At 31.2% G+C, this 23,043-nt stretch overlaps 3 protein-coding genes across 3 annotated transcripts; 1 reads left to right on the top strand and 2 right to left on the bottom strand.

Annotated features, from left to right (window-relative positions):
• Positions 1-1,268: 1,268 nt before the first annotated feature.
• On the top strand, positions 1,269-5,863 carry LOC114189835 (plastidial pyruvate kinase 2-like). The gene is made up of 12 exons (XM_028078545.1): positions 1,269-1,727; positions 2,327-2,614; positions 2,709-2,874; positions 3,085-3,219; positions 3,384-3,494; positions 3,592-3,680; positions 3,878-3,940; positions 4,052-4,227; positions 4,494-4,596; positions 4,692-4,840; positions 5,201-5,309; positions 5,630-5,863. Exons 1-12 carry the CDS (start codon positions 1,497-1,499, stop codon positions 5,735-5,737), a joined length of 1,728 nt encoding a protein of 575 aa, XP_027934346.1. The 5' UTR covers positions 1,269-1,496; the 3' UTR covers positions 5,738-5,863.
• Positions 5,864-7,144: 1,281 nt separating this feature from the next.
• LOC114190031 (hevamine-A) lies at positions 7,145-8,236 on the bottom strand. Its single transcript, XM_028078780.2, has one exon. The coding sequence runs from the start codon at positions 8,171-8,173 to the stop codon at positions 7,280-7,282; it is 894 nt and encodes a 297-aa protein (XP_027934581.1). The 5' UTR covers positions 8,174-8,236; the 3' UTR covers positions 7,145-7,279.
• Positions 8,237-14,022: 5,786 nt separating this feature from the next.
• Positions 14,023-21,433, bottom strand: LOC114190941 (ABC transporter C family member 10-like). Its single transcript, XM_028080029.2, has 12 exons — positions 21,089-21,433; positions 17,867-19,925; positions 17,441-17,761; positions 17,259-17,345; positions 16,574-17,161; positions 16,315-16,479; positions 15,687-15,981; positions 15,349-15,563; positions 14,953-15,258; positions 14,775-14,844; positions 14,447-14,686; positions 14,023-14,337 (listed from the first exon to the last, which is right to left on the bottom strand). The coding sequence occupies exons 2-12, from the start codon at positions 19,910-19,912 to the stop codon at positions 14,225-14,227; spliced, it is 4,446 nt and encodes a 1,481-aa protein (XP_027935830.1). The 5' UTR covers positions 19,913-19,925; positions 21,089-21,433; the 3' UTR covers positions 14,023-14,224.
• Between the last annotated feature and the right edge of the window lie 1,610 nt (positions 21,434-23,043).

The raw sequence follows: 23,043 nt of genomic DNA, 5'->3' as shown, positions 1-23,043 counted from the left end.
AATAATAATGATATATGATAATGACATAAACAAATTTATATCTTAATAATAAAAAATTATTAATATTAATAATAAAAAGTAATAATAATATAATAATATAAATAAATTTATATGATAATCAAAAATTATAATATTAATAATATAAAATTGTAATAACAATGAAAAATATAAAAATAATAATATAAATACATTTATATTAATCATACCAAATTAATAATATTAACAATAATAATAATTTTTATTACATAGATAATTTAGTCATCTTACAATTTTATCTATTAAAATGTTTTTTTATCATTCTCAAAAAATCATCCTTAAATCCAAACAAAATATTAATAATAATTAATTAAATATGAATAATTAATATTGAATAATTATAATGATTAACCATTTAATTTAAGTATTTATTTTCATGTTACCCAAAATTGTGTACATTTTAATCATTACATTGATATTATTATTATTATATATCACACTATTCATAAATGCATTTAAATATAAAAAAATATTAAACATCAAACTAAAAAAAAAACAGTATATTACATTGAAAAATACATTAGTTTTTGTTATTATTTTTTAACAACCATGGCTATATGTAATCAATTTTTCCAAATAAAGCTTCACAACTACGAAATTATCAAATACATAATAATCCATCAAATTTATTGACATATTTTCTAAATATAATGTAATGAATAACATCTTATTATCATCATGTTTTAAGTTCATACATTTAAGATCTAAATTTAAACTTCAAATTTGTAACAATAACTTATATTTATTTTGTCATTTCTTAAATTAATAATTATACATCAATTTAATTATTATTATACATTTTAATATTAAAAATTTCTATATAATTTTTTTTAATATATGTTAGAACATAATAATATATATTTTTTAAAATTATTAAAATTTTTATGTCAATATCACATTTATTTACTATATATAAATCTAACAATTAATATATATATATATATATATATATATATAACTTATTTATTTAAATATAATAATTATTATATTATTTAATTAAAAAAAAAAACGCGTGCGTACCGGTACCACGGGTCTTAGTCTTAGGCAAGTTAGTTATAATACACTAACAGTTTATTAAATACTCCAAGAAATGAGGATACAAAGGATATTCTCGTCTTTCTTGTGTCTTTTCTGTGATAACACGTATCTATTGTAGTAATGAATCATACAACAGTGAGCATCTAAAGAAAGATGTTAAAATAATAAGAATCGCACTTAGATTACTCGCTTTCAAAAGTGTGTTTAGTTTATGGGAGCAAACACGACAGTGGTCAATTCGATAAAACCGAAGATTGGTTTTATGTCTTCTGTCTTGTTATCGGCCCCTCCACATTATACCTGTCTACCTTTGCCCAATACAACGGCGATTTCTCCAATCCTTTAACTGCACCTTCTTCTTCTTCACCCTTTTAGCCTTTGTACCTTCTTCACACACTCCATTACCCTCTCTCTGTGCAAAAATGTCTCAGGTTGTTGCTACTCGATCCATTCACTCCTCCCTCACGCGCCCCACCTCGGGATCTGCACTCCACAGGCCGCCAACATCGTTGAAGCCTCCAACTTTTGCTTCGAAAGTGTTACCACAACAAAGTAAAAACCGCTGCAAAGTTCGCTACCCCAGTTGCCGCGTCAATGCGAGGAAATCTGCACCGGCTGAAGTTGTCCCCGTGTCACCCGCGGATGATTCTAAGGTTTGTGCTTTTTCTCTCTCACACTGTACTTTTCCCTCTGTTGCTGTGAAATATGTGATGGGGAAGTTAGAAAATTTGTTGTTTTGGATGGAAAGACCTGAAATGGAAGTAGAGTAATGAGAAACTTCCACCTAAAAGCATGGTGGATTTGGGTGGAAGGAAGAGAGATAGGAAGAAAGAAGAGAATGTAGAGAGATAAAGGGTTGGAGATCCATTCAATGAGTAGGTATATGGCCAAAATAGTATATAGAAATGGAGGAACACTCACTTAGAGTAAGGTTTTTCAATTGAGTCCGTTTGAAACCTAAATTCGTGGATAAATGATGTCATATAAATGAAGAGGGGCATGAAAAGAAAATTGGGTTTAGATGAGACGGCAGAGAAAGTGAGTTCATGGTGAGTATTTTTTTTTTTTTTAAGTAAGAAAAGTGATAAATATGGTAAGTGATGGATAGAAAATGAAGATATGAATCAGAAGAAAATTGGGTGGAAATCAGATAGAAGTGAACGTGAGTGTATGGTGAGTATTTTTCATAAAGCAATGGCTGGTGCTTGCGGAAATGGTTGAGTTGTAACCCATTTAGTGTTGCGGTGAACAGATCGAGGAGGAGTTGCAGCAGTTGCGAGGGATGCAGCAACTTGGTGACATTGCGGTTGGAATGTGGTCCAAACCAACGTTTAGGAGGAAGACAAAGATTGTTTGCACCATTGGTCCTTCTACCAACACCAGGGAAATGATCTGGAAGCTGGCTGAGGCTGGGATGAATGTCGCCCGTATGAATATGTCTCATGGAGACCATGCTTCTCATCAGAAAGTTATTGATTTGGTTAAAGAATATAATGCTCAATCCAAGGACAATGCCATTGCAATTATGCTTGATACCAAGGTAATGCCTAAGTTCCTCCTTCAATCCACTGCTGTTTCTAAGGATACTTTGTTCATACCATATTTCCATGATAATTCGTTTTCTATGTTTTCAGGGTCCTGAAGTTAGGAGCGGGGATTTGCCTCAACCAATTGTATTAACACCTGGGCAGGAATTCACTTTTACCATCCGGAGAGGTGTTGGAACTGCAGATTGTGTTAGCGTGAACTATGATGATTTTGTCAATGATGTGGAAGTGGGGGACATGCTTCTTGTTGATGGTATTTCTTAATAAACTATAAGTTACTAGAATAAGCTTGTGTACCAACCAAGCTTATAAGCTAATTAAAGTACCTTATAAACTGCTCAAGTCACTTTCCAAACACACTTATTATATGTTTAATTGTTGGTGGACGATATCTTAATTTGCCTATTTATCTCGGGAAGAGTTAATACTGAGTCAGTGGTGTCTCCTGTTGTGTATGATGTAGGTGGTATGATGTCTTTGGTCGTGAAGTCTAAGACAGAGGATTCTGTGAAATGTGAAGTTGTTGATGGAGGAGAGCTCAAGTCAAGGAGACATTTGAATGTTAGAGGAAAAAGTGCAACACTGCCTTCCATAACTGGTTAGATTTGGGATTACTATTTCCATTCTTGACATATATATTTTTTAAATATTTGTCTATCTTTTTCTACATGGCTATCCATGTGGATGGGTTATGGCTACTGAACGAAGATTAATATTATGTTGATTTCTCAAATACATAATATTTTTGTTGTTTTGTTGCAGAGAAGGATTGGGATGACATTAAATTTGGAGTGGATAACAAAGTTGATTTCTATGCTGTTTCTTTTGTGAAGGATGCACAAGTAGTTCATGAACTGAAGAATTATTTGAAAAGTAAATATTCAAGATAACTGTAATTTTTTAGTTAGTCCATCCGATTAATTTCTCTAATTATTTTGAAATATGATAAATTGTCCACTCAACACTGCAGGCTGTGATGCTGATATACACGTCATTGTAAAAATTGAAAGTGCAGACTCTATCCCAAACTTGCATTCAATTATTACAGCATCTGATGGGGTGTTAATCTAATCCTTATATTTTTTTTCTCACTATGGTTACTTCTTGATTTTGGGAGTACAAATGATTTAGCTCATATTGTAAAAGCATAAATCTTTAGCATTGAGTATTTTTCTTAGAGGTAGTGTATTAAATTTTTGGAGCATTAGTTTAGTATTTGTTGATATTGAACTGTCTACTTTTGGCATCCTGTTTAGGCCATGGTTGCAAGAGGAGATCTTGGTGCAGAGCTCCCTATTGAAGAAGTTCCACTTTTGCAGGTAAAAATCCTTTTAAACAGAAATGAGTTAATGGTAAAGAAAATTATTGCATATTGCTTCCATAACTGGACATGAATTTGAGTTCTTCATCAATAATGCCTGGTAATGCAGGAAGAGATAATCAGCATATGCCGAAGCATGGGAAAGGCCGTTATTGTGGCAACAAATATGCTGGAAAGCATGATTGTTCACCCGACACCAACCAGAGCTGAGGTATCTGATATTGCAATTGCTGTTAGAGAAGGTTCTGACGCAATAATGCTTTCTGGGGAAACAGCTCATGGAAAGTAAGTACTAGTTCTATGCCTTGAATTGTCCAAATAACCTGATATTCTCCTATTGGAGTTCTTACTAATATCACAACAAATTGGTGGTACCTTGAAAAATTAGTTTTTAATGGTGTTATAGTTGAGAGTTGATATTGTGATTTTACATGCTGGAGTGTCAATATGTGGTTTCATTTGTAGCAGTCTACTTAGTGACATGGAAGAGTAATCTAAAGGTAACATTCATTGAATGTGAGTATATAATAACTACATTCATTATAATGCAGGTTCCCACTGAAAGCTGTGAAAGTAATGCACACTGTAGCATTACGGACAGAAGCCACTATAACTGGTGGTCAATTGCCACCTAATATTGGCAACGTATTCAAGGTTTGAAATTTAAACTTAATGACTCTGCTTAATTTTAACCATTATGTTCTAATTCTATGTTGGTACTGAAATGTGATATTTTTTGTGCTGAGTAGAACCACACGAGTGAGATGTTTGCTTATCATGCAACCATGATGTCTAATACCCTCGGAACCTCAACTGTTGTCTTCACCAGATCAGGCTTCATGGCTATCCTACTGAGCCACTACAGACCTTCAGGCACGATATTTGCTTTCACAGATCAGTAAGTTCCTTTGTCGCTTTCTCTCTTCCGACCATACGAAAAACAGTTTACTTTTGAAGTTGCAGAATGTACTAGGTAGTTAGTAAACTAATTTATAGCCTGTTTGGAAATCCGTTTTTCCTGCCTCTGAAAGAACTTTTTAAAACTTACTAAGAAGTTGTTTCTTCTACCAGAAGTAGCCAATTGCATCTGTGCCCAAGTTTTTTTGGGTATTTGTGTTCTACTGTTGTCATTTATCAATATATTTCCTTAATAATTTTTTTTTCTCATTTTCTTAATTGGATGTCTGTGAATCTGATTTCTTAAATTGGAATATATAATTCAATTGAAAACCATGACCTCATTTTGCTGACCATGCAGAAAGAGGACACAACAAAGGTTGGCTTTGTATCAAGGAGTCTGTCCAATTTACATGAAATTCTCTGAAGATGCCGAAGAGACTTTCACTAGAGCCCTGGATCTGCTGCAGGTAATATTAGAAGGATATCTTCAGTGATTGAAATAGTATATAAGCATGTAAACAGGCTCAGAGTAGTTAACTACCTGTTTCATATTTAACTACCAACTTTGTTGATGACTAATGAGAAATTTGATTGGTCATCCTTTGTCGGATTTTTTTCTATTGATCACTTCTTCTATTCACAAGTCACAAATCTATAAGGGATTTGAGTCTAGTTTCACTTGGATATAAGAGGATGTTTTTTTTGAGGCCAAAAAAGGTTCACAGGGTTGTAGTTTTTCCTTTTTATTTAGTTTTCTTATGATCATTCTTTTTGTTTCCATATGCAGAAGCAAGGAATGGTGAAAGCAGGAGAAGAAGTAGCACTGGTACAAAGTGGCAAACAACCCATATGGAGGTCCCAATCCACTCACAATATTCAGGTCCGAACAGTGTAAACAGAATGAAACGGGTTGATGCAGATTGAATTTTCGTTGGTTGTTGCCTAGGATTTTCACTTTTTTTCTTTTTTCATTTTTTCATTTATGCTTTAATGTCATCCTATTTTTTTTGTGATTGTTCCATATATGCTCCATTGCTGGTTATTTATTATTAACAAAATCACTATAAGAATTAAATAATATAAAATAATATTAAAAAAGATCATAATATCATTATTTTATAATAATAATAATAATTAAATAAACATAATTATAGGCTCTCATAATTCAAAATAAATATAAAATTCAAATCAAATATATTATAATGGATAAATCAAAGTTTTATAATTTATATATTAAGAAAAAAGGTTGAAATGGTGCATATGTGCATGTGGGATATATCCTCGAGCAGAATGATTGCATTGGTGGGCCATACTAATGTTCATAAAAATATATTTTTAATTCCTATATGTATTTTTTACTTTTGTGTGGCCCTGAAACAAACACATGGTGAGCAATGTTAACAAGGTTATCACTTCTATGTTGTCCCGGCTTACTGCCATGGCTTCTTGTTGTACAGGACAAGTAATCGACCACCAAAGTGGAATCAGTGCGCACAATAATAATAAGTGTTTTTTATTTTTTTTTTCAAATCTTTTCTTATAAAATAATAAATAAAATAATTAGTACAAAAAATTATTAATTTTTCTAACAAAAAGAACATTTTTCCATAAATTTCTCATCTTCATGGTTTTTTTCGTCACCACCCGTAAACAGAGCAGTAGTCCCTTCGTAAAACTATCTTCTCTCAGGTACAGTTTATAAAAAATATTAAGAAAAATATAATTACTTAACTGAATGTTTTGAATTTACGTTCAAACTAGTTTTCAAAATGTAAAAGTAGAAAAATGATCTTTTAGTAAATGTAAAAGGTGAAAAATAATTATCTGTTACAAAAAGTTATTAGTTCTAACAAAAAAATTACCCTTTCGTGCTCAGTTGGGGAACGACTCATCAGACTTCTGAATACATAAATCTTTCCCAATTAGAAAAAAAAAAATTGATTCTATTCATCTTGCACTTCAAACAGAAAAGTCAACGAGGTGATTAAAAGCCTCCTATTAATTAATTACTTTTATCATGTCAAAAAATCTCCCACATATTATATTATATTATAGATAGATCTTTGTATTAAGCAGTGAATTTTAAATTTAATTTAACCTCATCAATGAAATTTGCTGTGTTTACTATAAATTGATTTTATTTTGGATGGATGTGGAACTTCCCACATATAAACACTGGAAATGGAAAGTCAGAATTTCTTAATCTTTCTTAATCTCTCCCATGCTTGTTTTCAACTAAAAATCGAAACTCTTTCACGTCAACAGAAATATAGTTGAAGTATGATTCAAGAGAAGGCTAAGGTCAACATAACATGCGCCTACAATTTAGATAACCATAAACAATTCCACAAAAAGTACAACATTATTCTTTTTCTCATAGCTACTACTTTTTCAAATCACAACTTGGACATAAAAAATTCACCGCTGAATTACAACTTCACACGCTGCCAATAATTGAAGCACTATACCCGTTCTGAACATCAAAGAATCTTGACCACAGCATCACCCCACCATATTTTCGTGACTTCTTAATCACCGGCAGGATTTTAGAGGTCAACACATCGGCCGGGACGAAACCGCTGCCAGCGGCTGCCGGAGCCGCCGGCAACCCTAGGAATATCTTCCCAGCAGGTACTGTACTAGTCCAACGCTTCCAAGAATTCAGAAGGTTGGTGACGTTGCCATCAGCGTACTGACATGGAGGGTTGTTGTAGAACTGAACCCAAACAAAGTCAAATAGGCCCGTGTCTAGGGCAGTGCCCAAAAACCTATCGGGAATTGGACACTGAGGGGCAGCACCTAGGTATACCCTCTTCTTCCCTTTCTTACTATACGCCTTGAGGAAACGTGCAAGGTGGTCATAGTTTTGCGTTGAGCCTTGTTCTATGTCGAAATCTATGCCATCTAACACAGCATCACCTAGTGGTCTTGTTGATGAGTGGCCTCCCAAGAAAGTGTTCCAAAGGAAGGTTGAAACGTTCCTTGCATCCTCAACGGAAGCCAAAGTGTAGGTTCCAATGCCACCACCTATGGAAAGCAAGACCTTGATGTTTTTGCTTTGGCAGTACTTGATTTGAGCGCTGAACTTTGTGCAGGAATTGGTTGCGGGGTTGCAGTGACCAGCCAGGTTCATTTCTGGGGTTTGGCCATTGCCGAATTTGTTGAGGAAAGCTATGTTGACGTGGGTGTATCTCCCTGTGTCACATGCTTCGGAAAGCGTTCCCTCGTTGCCGTTTTGGCCCCAGTAGATGGCTATGCCGCCGGCATGAGAGGTTCCGACGAGAGTGAAGAAGAGGAGAGGAAGGAGAAGAGAAATTTTGGTCTTCACCATTTTTGTAAAGTTGGGTTTAGCTTCTGTTTTCTACCCTTTGGCGTGTTGTGAAGGGTTCCTTGCACCTTTGATACTTATAGAGCCAATAGCTCTGCCTTTTCACAGCTTTGAAGTTTGAAGATTTGAATTAGGGTGTTGACTCTGGAGATGTCATTTTCTTCGGGAAAAGGTCAAAGACCTTTAATTTTGAACAACTGCATTATCTCTCGAATAATTTGTGGGGTCTTTAGTATAGTTTCCACTATCATTATCATTATCAGTGTTTATGTTTATCTATGTTTATGAACCAGATCAATCAAAAGTCAAAACTACGACAAGGGCTAACTATTGAAAATCAGAAAAAGGTTGGTGTTTGTTACTGTGTTATATTTGTAAATTATTCTATTACATATAAAAAGGATGAAGTGTATTGGTACTCATTATATACCAATTTTAGAATTTTTAATATATTTAGATGACATTATATATTTAACAAATAATAAATTAATAATGATTTTAATACCATTTTACTTATAAATTTATCTTATTTCTATTAAATACTATATATTCGGTAAAAGAAACAGTAATAGACTCGATTACGTAAAGTGCCAAAACCTTTGAACAGATTATCACAGCAAAAGTCAGCTGAATAAGCATTAATGCAAGCGTGACATTCTAATTCTGACCAATTCCTGTTTCTAAGATATGTAGAAAACTTGTGCAAATATTTATCCATCAATAAATAAATAAACATGTTTTTATTGCTAAACCTTTTAGAGACTTGTGTTTAGTACATTGTCTACAAACTTTACATTCTTTTTAGAAAGAAAAATATTTTAAATATATCAAAGTCAATATGACAAACTATATATAAAATGTCTAATTAATGAACAAATTTTAAAGATGTAAAATAATTAGATATTATAATGAGATATCAATTTATAAATTGAAAATTTTTGATAATTAATTAGTAATTAAAATAGTTTTTAAGTTATTTTTTAATTTGGTCACTATAGTTAATTGATTATTAACATTAATTACAAAGGTATTTTATACCAAAAAAAATAAAAAATTAATCACAAAATTTGTGTTATTAATGACCAATTTAGATACAAATTTAAAGTAATTTTTTTTTTAATTAAAACCTGATAGTTAATATTAGTGATCAATCCAAAAATCAATCCACTACCATAAAAAATTTAAAGAACCAATTTAGAAATTATTTTAATTATCAATAATTTTTATTTATAATTAGTATCTAAATTCATTACTATAAAAAATAATTATTTTTTGTTATTAAAATTAGTCATTAATTAAACATTATAGTTAATTAATAAAAGTGTAATTTATACACTGATTAATGTATTTTAATTGAATTGTATTTTTATGAAGTGAAATATTTTAAAGATTAAAAGTTTACCGGAATATATTTATAGTGTAAACGTTATTTTACAAAATTGTCCAATTATGGAATGCTACGTAATTAAAAACTGTTAACTCTTATATAATAATTATTTAAAAAATATAGAATTAATTAATTAAAACTATTAAAATATCGGTATATAAAGTTAAACTATTAGAAAAGTATCTTTCTGATGCATACGAGTTATTATTCAGTTAGTCTTCGTATTAATTCGAATCAAGAAACATTTTATTCGTATAGCAACATTTGTTGAAATAAATATAAATTTGACTAAAAGCTAGTTAAAAAGGATTGATTCTTAAATTGAAGTTGATAAAATAAAAAATAATTTAAATTAAATTAATATGAAATGATTATTACTCTTATAGATATAAATATTATAAGATATATAGTTAATGGATATACAGTGTAGAAGGAAGAAATGTTACGTTGAATATTTGGATTAGATAGTGATTGGTGTAATATATTAAGGAAGAAATCCGATATGAATAGGATTTTGTGGATTAATTTGAGTAAAGGAATAAGGTAATGTCTGAAATGTGAAATTAATAATAAAATGCAGTCCATAATGTCTGCAAGTGCTCTCAGTATGATGAGATTGGGGAATATGATATGATAACTATCACTGGTCAACGCCCGTTTTCGAATTCCTAAATTCTCGTTTGGCGTCAATGTTGGACACCAGACACGTGAAAAAGCATGCTATGCTTTAGAATAATAAGTTAAAGTAATTCTTAATTGGGTTAAATATGTTTTTGGTCCTTCAAGTTTTAGCAAAATTTGAAATTAGTCCCTCATCAAAATTTTTGACTAATTTAGTCCTTCATCTTTCAAAAAGTGTGAATTTAGTCTTTTTAACCAAATTTTGTTAAGTTTATCTGACGTTTCAAGCGCATTTCATGATAGTATTTAAATTATTTACATTGTTTGACACATTTTTGCTTCAATGTTAACTTAAATACTATCATGAAATGCGCTTGAAACATCAGATAAACTTAACAAAATTTGGTTAAAAGGACTAAATTCATGCATTTTGAAAGATGAAGGACTAAATTGGTATAAAGTTTTGATGAGGGACTAATTCCAAAATTCACTAAAACTTGAGGGACCAAAAACATATTTAACCCTTCTTAATTTGTTTACTTGTCAAGATTAATTTGGAGAGAGAGGGTGATGATATATTTTAGTGAATTAAAGGGTAAAAGTTAGTGTTATTTTTTTTTTTAAAGATTTGAAAGTGAAAATGAATGAATTTATAACTAAAGTTTATGAAATTGGGTGAGTTATTTGATTAATATGATATATTAAAAAATTAAGTTAAATTAAAAGAAAAATAAGACTGTTGAAAATACTAAAATTACATTGAGATGAGTTAAATTTATTTTATAAAAAAGATTTAAATGAATAAATTATAAACAAAATTATTTTAATAAAAATAATAATAAAATACAATACATTTACCTATCGAAAAAGTTCTTTTGGTAAATATTTTAAAAATTTAAGATATAATTATTATTATTATAATTATAATTTTAAAAGTAGAAATGAGTCGAGATTATAGAAGTCTTTTCCCATGAATCATCATAGATGAAAAAGAAAAGAGCATAATCCTCCAAATCCTACAATCATTCCTTTTTGATTAATGTGAATGGTAAATCTTTCCAAACAAGTACTATATTAAAGTCAAAATCTGTCTTTATTTCTATTTTCATACAAAGAAATTATGTTAAAATAACTTCTGAGCAAACTTCTCTAAATAAAAAAAAAATGTTTAAATCCTTGGTTAGTTTTTTTTTAATATTAATTAGATCACCAAATTTTTTTAATTTTAATTTGATCCTATTTTTTAAAGTATGTTGCAATTTAGTTATTTTTGTTAATATAGTACTAGCAACATTAACTAATGCCTTACGTCAAGTTTTTTATTTTTATTTTATTTTATTTTATTTTTTTAAATTGTCATGTATCAAATTAGAGATCATGTTATGTAGATTAGTAATGACAAAGTCACATGTTGGGACAAATATTATGTGAAAAATCTTGATTTTGTCTCTATATTTGTTATTTTGCTTAATTTAGTCTCATTTTTTTTAACTATCAATTTCATCTCTTTCCAGATCGAGAACAAATTCAACTTTTATATAAAAATGTTATGATGATATCTTTATTGAAATTATTTTTAACAAGATTAAGTATATTTAAATTTATATTTTACATTGAACTTAATTTAAATTTTATTTCAAATATTTATACATAAATAATTTCTATACAAATGTTAGGATTGGTTTAAAAATAATAATTTTATAAATTCAAATATAAAATTTTAAAACAACTTCATAACAATTTAAAATAAATATATTTTATTTAAAATTTTAAAACAAAATTTAAATAGAGTAAAAAATATATATAAATTTAATCTTGTTAAAAATATTATTATAATATTTATATAAAAGTTAAATTTGATTTTAATTTAAAGAAGATTAAATTGTATAGTTTTAAAAAAATAGTTAACTTTTCACATGATATTTATCCTAACGGAAACCACAAATTGCAACACATGTTTAAAAGGAAACTAAAAAAATAATTGATGATGTAATTAAGATTTTCAAACAAAAATAGAATGAACCCAAAATTCAAACCTAATAGAGATGGGAAGGATTAAAAATAATTCATTATGTCTTAAAGCAACCCGACAGTCAAGTGATTAAAAAATATGATTTCACCATATGAGTTGTAGGCTTTGTTCTTTTCAAAGGAATGATTAAAAGGACAGGAAGAAGAAGAGATGGGAAGGATTAGATGATGAAATTGATGTTGTTCTTTTTAAGGGATTATGAGGTAATTTAGAGTAGATTAGAAAGTAAAATTGGTGAAAATTTGCGATTAAATTGAGTGATGTGATATATTAAAAAAAATTAATAGATAAAAAATTGAGATTACCAAAATATCCCTAATGTTAAAAGTAATATAAAATGCTATATAAATCATTTAGAATAATTTATTTAATTTATATTAATTGTGTGAAATAATAAAAATATATTTATAAAAAAATGAATAATCAAATTTATTTGGTATGAAATTAAATTTGACATTTATCAATTTAATGTTTACATGAAAAATAATTTATTTATGTTATATATATTTTTTGTTTTTAAGTCTTTGAAATATAAATTTTTTTGTTTATTTGATATGAACATATTTTTTAATTTGATTATGTTTGTTAATAATATAGGTAAGATTTTTTGATTTTATTTTTCTTTTTTTCAAATTTTATAAATTATATATTGCTTATATATTTTTTAATTTTTAGATTTTTAGATGTTTATTAATAATAAAATTTTATTTATTTTTATTAATAAATTAAAACTAAAATTACATATATTTATTTGTTAAAAAGTTAAAATTGATAAATATTAATAAATTAAGTAATTTAAAAATTTTAAAGTAAATAATATTTTCTCATGGAGCGTAGAAAAAAACATATCAAAATTGAAAGACTAGAATAAATAAAAAATATTTTTTTAATATTTCATTAAATGATTAACAAATAATTGAAAACAAAATTTTATTGAAAAATTTATTAACAAAATAATTTAAGATTAAAAGATAAATTTATGGACAAATTACAAAATTAAACATACAAATAGTTTTTGATATATTAAATAGATTAAAATAATTTGTAAAATTAATGTAAACATACAAATTAATTTAAACAAGTGTAAAAAAATGACGAGGATAAAAGAGGTAAAAAAATAAATATAACGAGGATAAAATGGTAATTTTGTATCCATCACCTTCTAATGTCTTCAAAAATAAAAGGATGAAAAGAACATCTCCTCAAAAAAACATAGTCTTAATAAAGATTTTAAACATTTTTCTTAATCATTGAAAAACAAATTTCTTAATCAAAATGAAAAGTCATTTCTACGTAGAGATAAAGGGTTAAATATGTTTTTGCTCCCTCAAGTTTCAGTGAATTTTGGAATTAGTCCCTCATCAAAATTTTATATCAATTTAGTCCTTCATCTTTCAAAATGTGTGAATTTAGTCTTTTTAACCAATTTTTGTTAAGTTTATCTGATGTTTCAAGCGCATTTCATGATAGTATTTAAGTTAATATTGAAGCAAAAATGTGTCAAACAATGTAAATAATTTAAATACTATCATGAAATGTGTTTGAAATGTCAAATAAACTTAACAAAATTTGGTTAAAAGGACTAAATTTACGCATTTTGAAAGATGAAGGACTAAATTGGTCAAAAGTTTTGATGAGAGACTAATTCCAAATTTCGCTGAAACTTGAAGGACCAAAAACATATTTAACCCAGACATAAAATAGGTTAAGTTACAAAATTGAGAATGTGCTAGCAAAATATATTTTCAAAATTTTATTCCTGGAAAGAAGACTTGGTAGAGAGATGGCTAAAATTGATAGAAATACCGGTGCTTCTGACAACATCCAACAATTTTTCCAATTAAACGACACATTGTAAACAACAACTGACGAAATAGCTTTGCACTATTTTCTTAGTTTGTCCAAATACAATGCATTTTCCATCCTACTTCTAATCTAAATACACTTTCTTGACTTGTCAATGTTACAGAAAAAAAGACATGGCAGCTATTCCAAAAATCTTGTTCAGCCAGTCTCATTGAGATTCTGCAGACTGAAAATGAGACCAATATTCTTTGACAAGATTCCCAAACAGTGATCCTTCTCTCTTTATCAACTTCATTGGCTCATCATACTCCACCAGTTTTCCTGAAAAAAAAAAAAACATAGTCATAAACATTAACCTTTCCAACGCATGATCAATTATTTCAAAACTTACATCATCAGAATTATAGATTATTTTGGAAGCGCAACATACCATCACTAATGGCAAGAACCTTGGTGCAATCCATCACAGTTGGGATCCTGTGAGCTACCGTGATAACTGTACAATCTGCAAACTCGGTTCGAATGGTTTTCTGCAAAATCAAATCAGTTGCATTATCAATTGATGCAGTTGCTTCATCAAGCACCAATATGCGACTTCTGCGTAGAAGAGCACGTCCTAAACAAAATAGTTGTCGCTGTCCCATGCTCCAGTTTGCTCCAGCTTCAACAACTGTACAACAATTTGCCACTACTCATTAATACTCACGGAACAATTTGTCAGAGCAGAGTTGTAGCAAGCAACAAAACATCAAGTGTACCTGAAGAGTCTAATCCTAATCCCTCTTCTTTCTCTTGAACAGCCTCTTGTAACTGACACTTCCCAAGAACCTTCACATTGAAGCTAAAATCAGTCCACACATACAAACAAAGTAGAGATAAAAAGACATAAAAGACACTACAAAATACTGAAAAATTAGAAAGCATGAATGTGATTACCTCCCATATCTCTTGATCAGAGTGTTGAGATAAGGGGTCCAAATTGTATCTGACAGTGCCATTAAAAAGGGTAGGATCTTGAGGTATGATAGCAAAGCGTGACCTCAAGTCATGAAGACCAATAGAACCGATGTCTATGCCATCAACAACTATTTGTCCACCAGCAGGTTCTACCAGACGGAAAAGAGCACCTATGAGAGTGGATTTTCCACTGCCTGTTCTGCCAACAATACCAATTTTGTGCCCTCCTTCAAACGTGCATGTGATTCCACGCAGTACTAGTGGTGCATCAGGCCTGTAACGTATCTATTTTGATACCAAGAAGCAAATTAGGAGCTTCGGGTCACGGGTTCAATCCCATTTTTAAGCAACATGTTTTGAAAAAGTAATGAATACCTGCAATTCATTTATCTGTACTCGACCAGCAACTGGCCAATTCGCAGGAGGACGATTTCCTTCTATAACTTCTGGTGCCTCACTTGGTATATGCATATACTGATTTAGCCTCTCCACTGATATTATATAGTTCGCTACATTGCATTGATTTTGAATTGAAAATACCAATGAGACGTTAAGTGAAAGGCCATAAGAGAGAGCCATGCCAATAAATCCTGAAATAACATCATAAGTTGAAATTATAATACTTGCATTGGACCCAGCTTATGATGAAAAACATCATTGCACGAATAACACAACATTTAGCTTTCCAAAAGTAATAATGGAAAAAGTCTCACCAGAGGAGAAACTTCCAGGTGGAAGTACGACCATGCAAAGTGCAGCAGATGCAAGAACAACAGCACTGACTGTTTCTAATCGTTGAATCAACCACTCATTTGCTGCAAAACTGTGGAAGTAAGGACTAGCATTGACATCAATTAGATCAAGATTTTTCTTAAAAAAACGATCTTCCTCCTCAAAAGCCCTTATTGTCACAGCTCCAGCAACAGATTCAGCAAGATGGTTAGCTACAAAGGATTTTGTGGTGCCATTCAACCGCATCAGTTCTTTCGCAGAAGCAAAGTAATATTTCTGTATAAAAGAAATATTTAGGTTAATAAGTATGTTTACTTTGCAATAAGAGTGTTTAAATCTATGAGAAATTGTTACAAAGTCATTAAAAGAGGAAAAGATAAAAGAGCCTCCATACTGTGAATTTTCTTTGTGGTAAACAAGTTTCCTTATTTTATAAGTCAAATCTTGATTAAATCAGATACTTCCCAAAAATTAAAAATTTTCTACATGGAAGATAGGTTTCGAAAACCTGCATTATCTAAAAATGTAGGGATGAAGTGTATTTGTGTCATTATCATCTCATGTCAAGTTATCCATGTAATGTAATCCAAAGAAGGATTCGTTCATCACCTGCAAGCGGATTGCAAAATAAATCATTGGGATTGAGACAAACAAGACTTGCCAAGTAACAACTGCTAAAACTGTAAGATTAGCATAACAATTTGAAGTAGCTGCCACAGCAAACAAAAAGCCGAATGCAACATCAAGGTCCACAATGTTGAGATCTGAGGAGACCTAAACAAGGAAATAACAGACAAAAATATCAGTGCTTCCATGCATTGCATTACATTGTAAAGGGAAAGAAAAAAAAAATGTTTAATATGCTTACCCTAGTTAGTATCCGTCCTAAAGGAGTGGAGTCATAAAATGACATGGGAGCACGAAAAAGGGAGTTCAGTAGCTGTAAAAATAATGACTTTGACGATTGAAGGCCCAAAGCCACTGTAGCAAGACTTCTGATCAACAAGAATGTTGATGAAATAACTCCAATCAACAAGTAAACCACAATCAATTTCAAAGAGCTGACTTCAGGGTTGTCAACACTAGCTGCCATCCATGAGTTTTGTAATATTTGGCCAATCACAAACGTTAGCTGAGAAACAGCAGCCAAAGAGAATAATATATATCCTTTGCTCTGATTCAGATACTGTATATACGGTTTGAAACCATGGTCTCCTTTTTCTCTCTCTTCTTTCTTAATCAACTGATCACCTTTTGATGCTTCATGATGTTTCTCCATAGATGTTTTTCTAATATCTCTAGAACTATTTGAATGTTTCTGGGAAGATGTGACATCCACAAGCCGGTCAGAACCAGCAGTCTCTTTGTGGGCATTCACAAGGTTCTGAAATTCTTGGCTTGAGCTCAACAAATGGTTATACGGAGCAGCTTCTATAATTTCCCCATCTGACATCAACTGTAGAAAAAAAGAGTAATTACAGAACCATTAATTATATGCAAAAAAAGGAAACAAAAAAACGACATTACTAGTGCTTCTTGATGGAAGAAATTACCAAAACACAATCAAATGCTGGAAGGAAGTCAACTTGATGAGTCACGAGCAAGACTGTTTTTCCAGCAAGTCCTTCAATGATGTATTCCTGTCCAGATGAAAAGCCATTTATCAGTGAAAAGTTAATAACAGCAAGACATAGCATAACAAATGTAGTACTGGATGAAGAGAAATTTTCATTACGTTGAACAAATTTGTTGCAGTATGTGCATCAACTGCACTGAATGGGTCATCCAAGAGATATATATCAGCATTCTTATATAGTGCACGTGCAAGTTGAATTCGCTGCTTCTGACCTCCACTCAGGTTAACTCCTCTCTCTCCTATTTCAGTGAGATCGCCATAGGGAAACAACTCAAGGTCCTTCAACAGTGAAGACCTATGAAGTGTTACTTGATATTTTTCAGCATCCATGTCTGCCCCAAACAATATATTCTCACGTACTGTACCTGATTGTATCCATGCTGTTTGAGAAACATAGGCAAACTTGCCATACACTTCAAGCTATAAAACCAAAAAACAAAATCAGGTACCTATTAATCAAATCAATCTAATATTACTACTCAAATGAAAATCTCATCTAATAGACAAAAAGGAACATAATCTTACTTCTCCTTGAGTCATAGAAACTTCTCTGAGAATCGCTGCTAAGAGAGTTGATTTGCCTGAGCCAACCTCTCCACAAATAGCCACCTTTTGCCCTGGTCTAACCTCCAAATTTATGTTTCTCAGTGTTGGCTCTGATACATTATCTTCGCATGAAAAGTTCGCAGACTTGATTGTTATTGAACCCTTCATGTTGTCATCGAGACACCTTTTTGTGGCATTTGCACTCTGCAGTTCAGGTGCCTCCAGAAATTTTACAATCCTAGTAAACGCAACTTTTGCCTGAATGACCACCCCAATAACATCAGGAATGGTTCTGATTGGATCCTGAACAAGGCGCAGAGTAGCCACAAAAGTGAAAACATTATTTGCATGCAGAGGAACATTAAGAAAGTAACATGCACCAAAGGAAGCAGCAGAGATCAGAACAGGGCTGGACCAGAAGAGAAAGGTGTTGTACGCCTTTCTTAATTGCACTGCATACAACCATTTGAGCTCCTCATTCCTTAATCTCTCTATAGCATTTCTAAACTTGGTTTCCCATGCATACAACTTCAACACCTTCATATTCACAAGAGCCTCAGAATAAGCCTTCAATCTCTTATCTTGTGCGACCATAAGCTTGCTCTGAAACTTGTGTTGTAACTTTGCGAGTGGAGTATTGCAAAGAACAGTGATTACTATCACCACCAAGGAGGCAATTGTTGCCAGCCCAACAGCACGAAAAAGAATTACTAATGAGATGCATAGTTGAAGGCTAGTTGTCCAAGTCTGGTGAAACCAATAGGGAAACTCACCAATTCTATAAGCATCCACAGTGACATAATTCATTATCTCACCACCAGAGTGCATCAATCTAGCAGAATTGGATAACCTCAATTGCTTTCTATAAATGGCTGCAGTTAGCAGTGACCTAACTTTCAGACCAATAAGTCTGCAGCGGAAATACCATTGCCTTTGAGAAAGGGATTCGATGGATTTTGTAAGGAAAAGTGATATTGCCAACACAAAACCTTCATATTTGAAACTCTCATTACCCTCAGCAACCAATATGAAAGAATTCAGAAGAAGAGGTCCTGAAGACAATGAAAGTACCTTGAGCAATGCAAAGAGTCCTGATGCTAAAATTTCTCTCCAGTGGCATAAAAGTATTATCCTCAAAACTGATGGTTGCGAGGATGGATCCTTTTGTTTTTCTCTGTTCAGTTGGTCCAGAAATAGAAAATAACGAGTTTCTGCTCGATCCTCCTCCCGTAACCCTGGAATGTCTTCATCCTGAAGTGCTTTCTCTTTACCCATTTTCATCAATGGATTTAACCACCAAAATGACATTTTATTGAAGAATCCCGCTTTGGCAAATGGTGTTACATATGTAATAGATTCTTTTTCACTAGACTGGCCATTCAAGAGGGCATAAAGACTTTCATCAGATTCTCTGTTAGCGTCTCCATAGCTGGATTCCTTATATGTGCATAATAACAATAATATTGCTCCCGGAAAAGATAGAATATCTGAAGCTATCATAAGGGATAGTTTTCTGCTACTAATTGCATAAAACAATGATGACGCACAGAAAATACCAGAAATCAAGAAGATGAGAATAGAGTAAAGCCTCGACCACCTTCTTGGAAGTTGTTTCAACTTGAGAGTTAACATTAAACTCACTAACAACCACGTTAATCCGTGAAAGATTTCTAGAAACCACCAATCAAAAGGCAACACAGTTTGGGTTTTCCTCAACTTTTCCTCTAAAACCCAAATGCCTAAGAACAACTGCACCAACCCAATAACACCATTGACTATGGAAGAAACTGTCTGCAAATATGAATATCTTTGCACCTGTATTATACCCCGAGATGGTTTTAATGCTGACTTCTGGATCATGATGAAGACAAGCATCATGAGTAATAACACATCAAAGCAAGAGATCAACAAATGGTGGACACAAGTAGAAGGATCGGTGAGAAGTCTAAAGTCATAACTGCAAGGCATTCTTCCCGCCTCCGAACAACCAGATTCCCCACAAAACACACTCCAAAAAACCGTCATTTCCTTGACTTCTCTGGAAAGAAACAAAGAAGAATATAATCATGCCTTTGTAGAGAAAATCATTATCCTAAGAATTTGAAACTAAAAACCATGAATATTTTAGTAACAAGCTTTAGCCAAAGGGACATATTTGAGAGCGTGTCTCTGGCTAAGTTGACTTTTAAGAGAGAAAAAAAAGATATAAATAATTTTCCCCTGCCAGTTAGATCAAGGCTTAGTCTACAGAGAAATGAACATGGGCAAACAAATGTGCACATGCAGTCATCACTTATCATCAACAACAAGTAGAAGATATGACAATGGTGAACCATACACGCCTAACCCGAGTTTGCTTTTTGCTTTCTGAAGTGAAAGAGTATTCTTAACTTATTTTCAAACACTCTCTTTCCAATTACACTCTCTTACGGGGTAAACATTATGTCAACGTCAGTAATTAAGAAATAGAACACGTTGTTTAACAAGACTCACAAACGTCACTACAAAAGAGTACAATTAATCTGCATTTTTGGTGGTGAGGTATCTTCAATTTTGTCAGCTATTTATTTGGTTATTGCTTAATAGTGAATGATAGCATTTGAGTTTCATATTTACTAATCAATAAGTATATTAGTAAATAATATGCATGTTTTCTATACATCTTCATTTTGTTCCAGTTTCATGTATGGCGCATCTGGGCTGGTTCAAGTTCTAAGAGGCCCTCGACAGGGTGAAGAGGTTTGGTTGAACTGTTCTTGATTATTTATAAAATTTGGCTTTTTTTCTGCTTGGTTTAGGCCCGCGATTAATTAAAATTAAACTCTAATTCTGTCCGTACGTTTGATTTCCCTTTCGCCATCTTCTGCACCATTTTTTTTTTCTCCACCACTTGTCACGTTATTTCCTATTTCGCTCTCTTGATCGTTTATTCTTTTGTATAGCACACTGATACTGATGTATCAAATAAAAACAACTTCATTTCAGCAAGAAAACATGGGGAAAAAATAACACAATAAAAAAACACCTTCTGTTCTGCTGATTTCTGAAAGCGAATGACCGAACGTTGAAGTATTGCTACGATAATATATAAAAAGAAATAGCAAAACGAAAGGAATATTTAAAATAGACCAACGAAAGCGGCTGATTCAATTTAATGATAATAAAACAGAATGAATAAAAGGAATGAGGAAAAAGACAAACCTATGCAGTGTATCGTGCGAAACCTGAACTCATCGGTGGCTGAATGCCACACGCAAACGTATTTTCCTTTTGAACGCGTCTCTCAGAATACCGCAATGGACAACTTAAATAACAAGAAAAAAGGAAAAAAAACACATGTTTTTGTTTCTTGTTCTTGTTGTGAAAGAGTTGTTTGGTGAAGACAGGGTTCGCATGCATATGATGACGAGAAGAATGAGGTTATGGAGAAAAAACAAAAGGTAGGATATGCGAAGAAGAAAAAACAAAGATGAAGAAGCTTGCAGTGGTAACAGTGGAAGTGAGTGAAAGTGTTGAAGAATGAAGGTTGCAGGGAAAGAAAGTGCATCTACTTATATGAACGAGATTAGCGTCAAGACGTTACTGCATTTATATGAAGAATGCCATACGATGTCGTCATGGCTAACGTCAGTTGTTGTGTTCTTTTCTGTCATAGGGCTTGTTCACTCACTTGTTATTCAAATGCCTTTCCCTTAACAATATTATATCAATTAACCATCTATTCATCTTAACCACAAATTTTTTTTATCCACAATACCTTATTATTTGAAAGGTCAAGATATAATATAACCAAGTTATAAAAATGTCTTCACTCTAATAAACGATTATTAATTTAAAATAGCTCATATATTTTATTTATAGGAATTCAGTACATGTCTAAAGATTAATAAACATTCACGCCACCCTATCTAGCTAATTTATATTCTACTACCATTTTAAATTAGAGCATATTATACTAAAAGATTTTACTCTTTTTTTAATTTTTATTTTTTTAGATATTAATTTGTATCTTTTATACATTTTTGTTACATTTATGTACAAGTTATACAATAATATTGACTATTATTGCTGCTATTTGTTGAAAAAACTTTCACGACATTAAAGTTGTTAAAATGTCAACTTCGATCAACAATGTCTCTGGACAGATTACTTAGTTTTGCTTTTATTTTAATTTAAAATTATTTTAAAAAATAATTATGAAAGAATTATTGGTAACTTTTTGATAAAAAAATTTTCAATTTGTGTAAGACACAGAAACTCTCCCGACCACTCATGATGTTAGAAACAAGTTTAATGTAAACATTATAAATTTAAAACTATGTTGATTGTAGCTCAAAATAATCAATTAATGACGCTTATTATAATATTTTTAACTCTTTTTTTCCCATATCTTCGAATCAAACATCTCCAAAAATTCTCATATTTCTTACTTGTGTGTTTTATTGTATTTTTCGTACTTTTATTCGCCCCTACAAATTTATTCCGCTAAAGTATAAATATATCAAATACCTTCTTTAAAGCGTTTTCGTATTACTTTATATTTAACTAAAATTTTAATCATGTTAACAATGGATACCATACAAAAACTGTGGGTAGGATTTTTAATATGTAAATTTTATAACTAAGAGTATTTTTATAATTCATACTACATTTTAGATTTGCCATTTATATTTTTTTTATCTATAATTGCTATTAACAAATACCTAAACATATTTTAAATCTTAGGAAAAATAAATAATACGATTTTATTTCAAAGAAAAATGTTTAATATTTTATAAATTTTGCAAGATATCTATCATTAATAATTTATCGTAGTATACTAAACACTATAATCAATTTAAATAAAAATAATATAATATAAGAAATAAGACATAAAATACCAATAAGGAAGCGGCATGTGATCCCTTGCCAAAAACAGATTAGATGTCATAGATCTTCTTATTAAAAAATTATACTTAATTTGAATATATTAGTTTAATAAAAATGATTAAACTTGTAATTTGGAATTTATAATAAAGACAGGAAGAAGAATGATAAAATTGTCTTCTTCACTCATTCATCTGTGACATTTTACTTTAAAGTTGCACAATATTTCAGTGTGAGGAGGAAAAGGGGATTTTAACTTTGTCAAAAAACTCTTACGCAATATAATTTTT

Source organism: Vigna unguiculata, chromosome 7 (genome assembly GCF_037176805.1).
Source record: "Vigna unguiculata cultivar grain cowpea cultivar isolate G323 ecotype 2 chromosome 7, ASM3717680v1, whole genome shotgun sequence".
Lineage (NCBI taxonomy): Eukaryota > Viridiplantae > Streptophyta > Magnoliopsida > Fabales > Fabaceae > Vigna > Vigna unguiculata.
The sequence above is the reverse complement of the archived record's forward strand: the minus strand, read 5'-3'. Positions and strand labels throughout refer to the sequence as shown.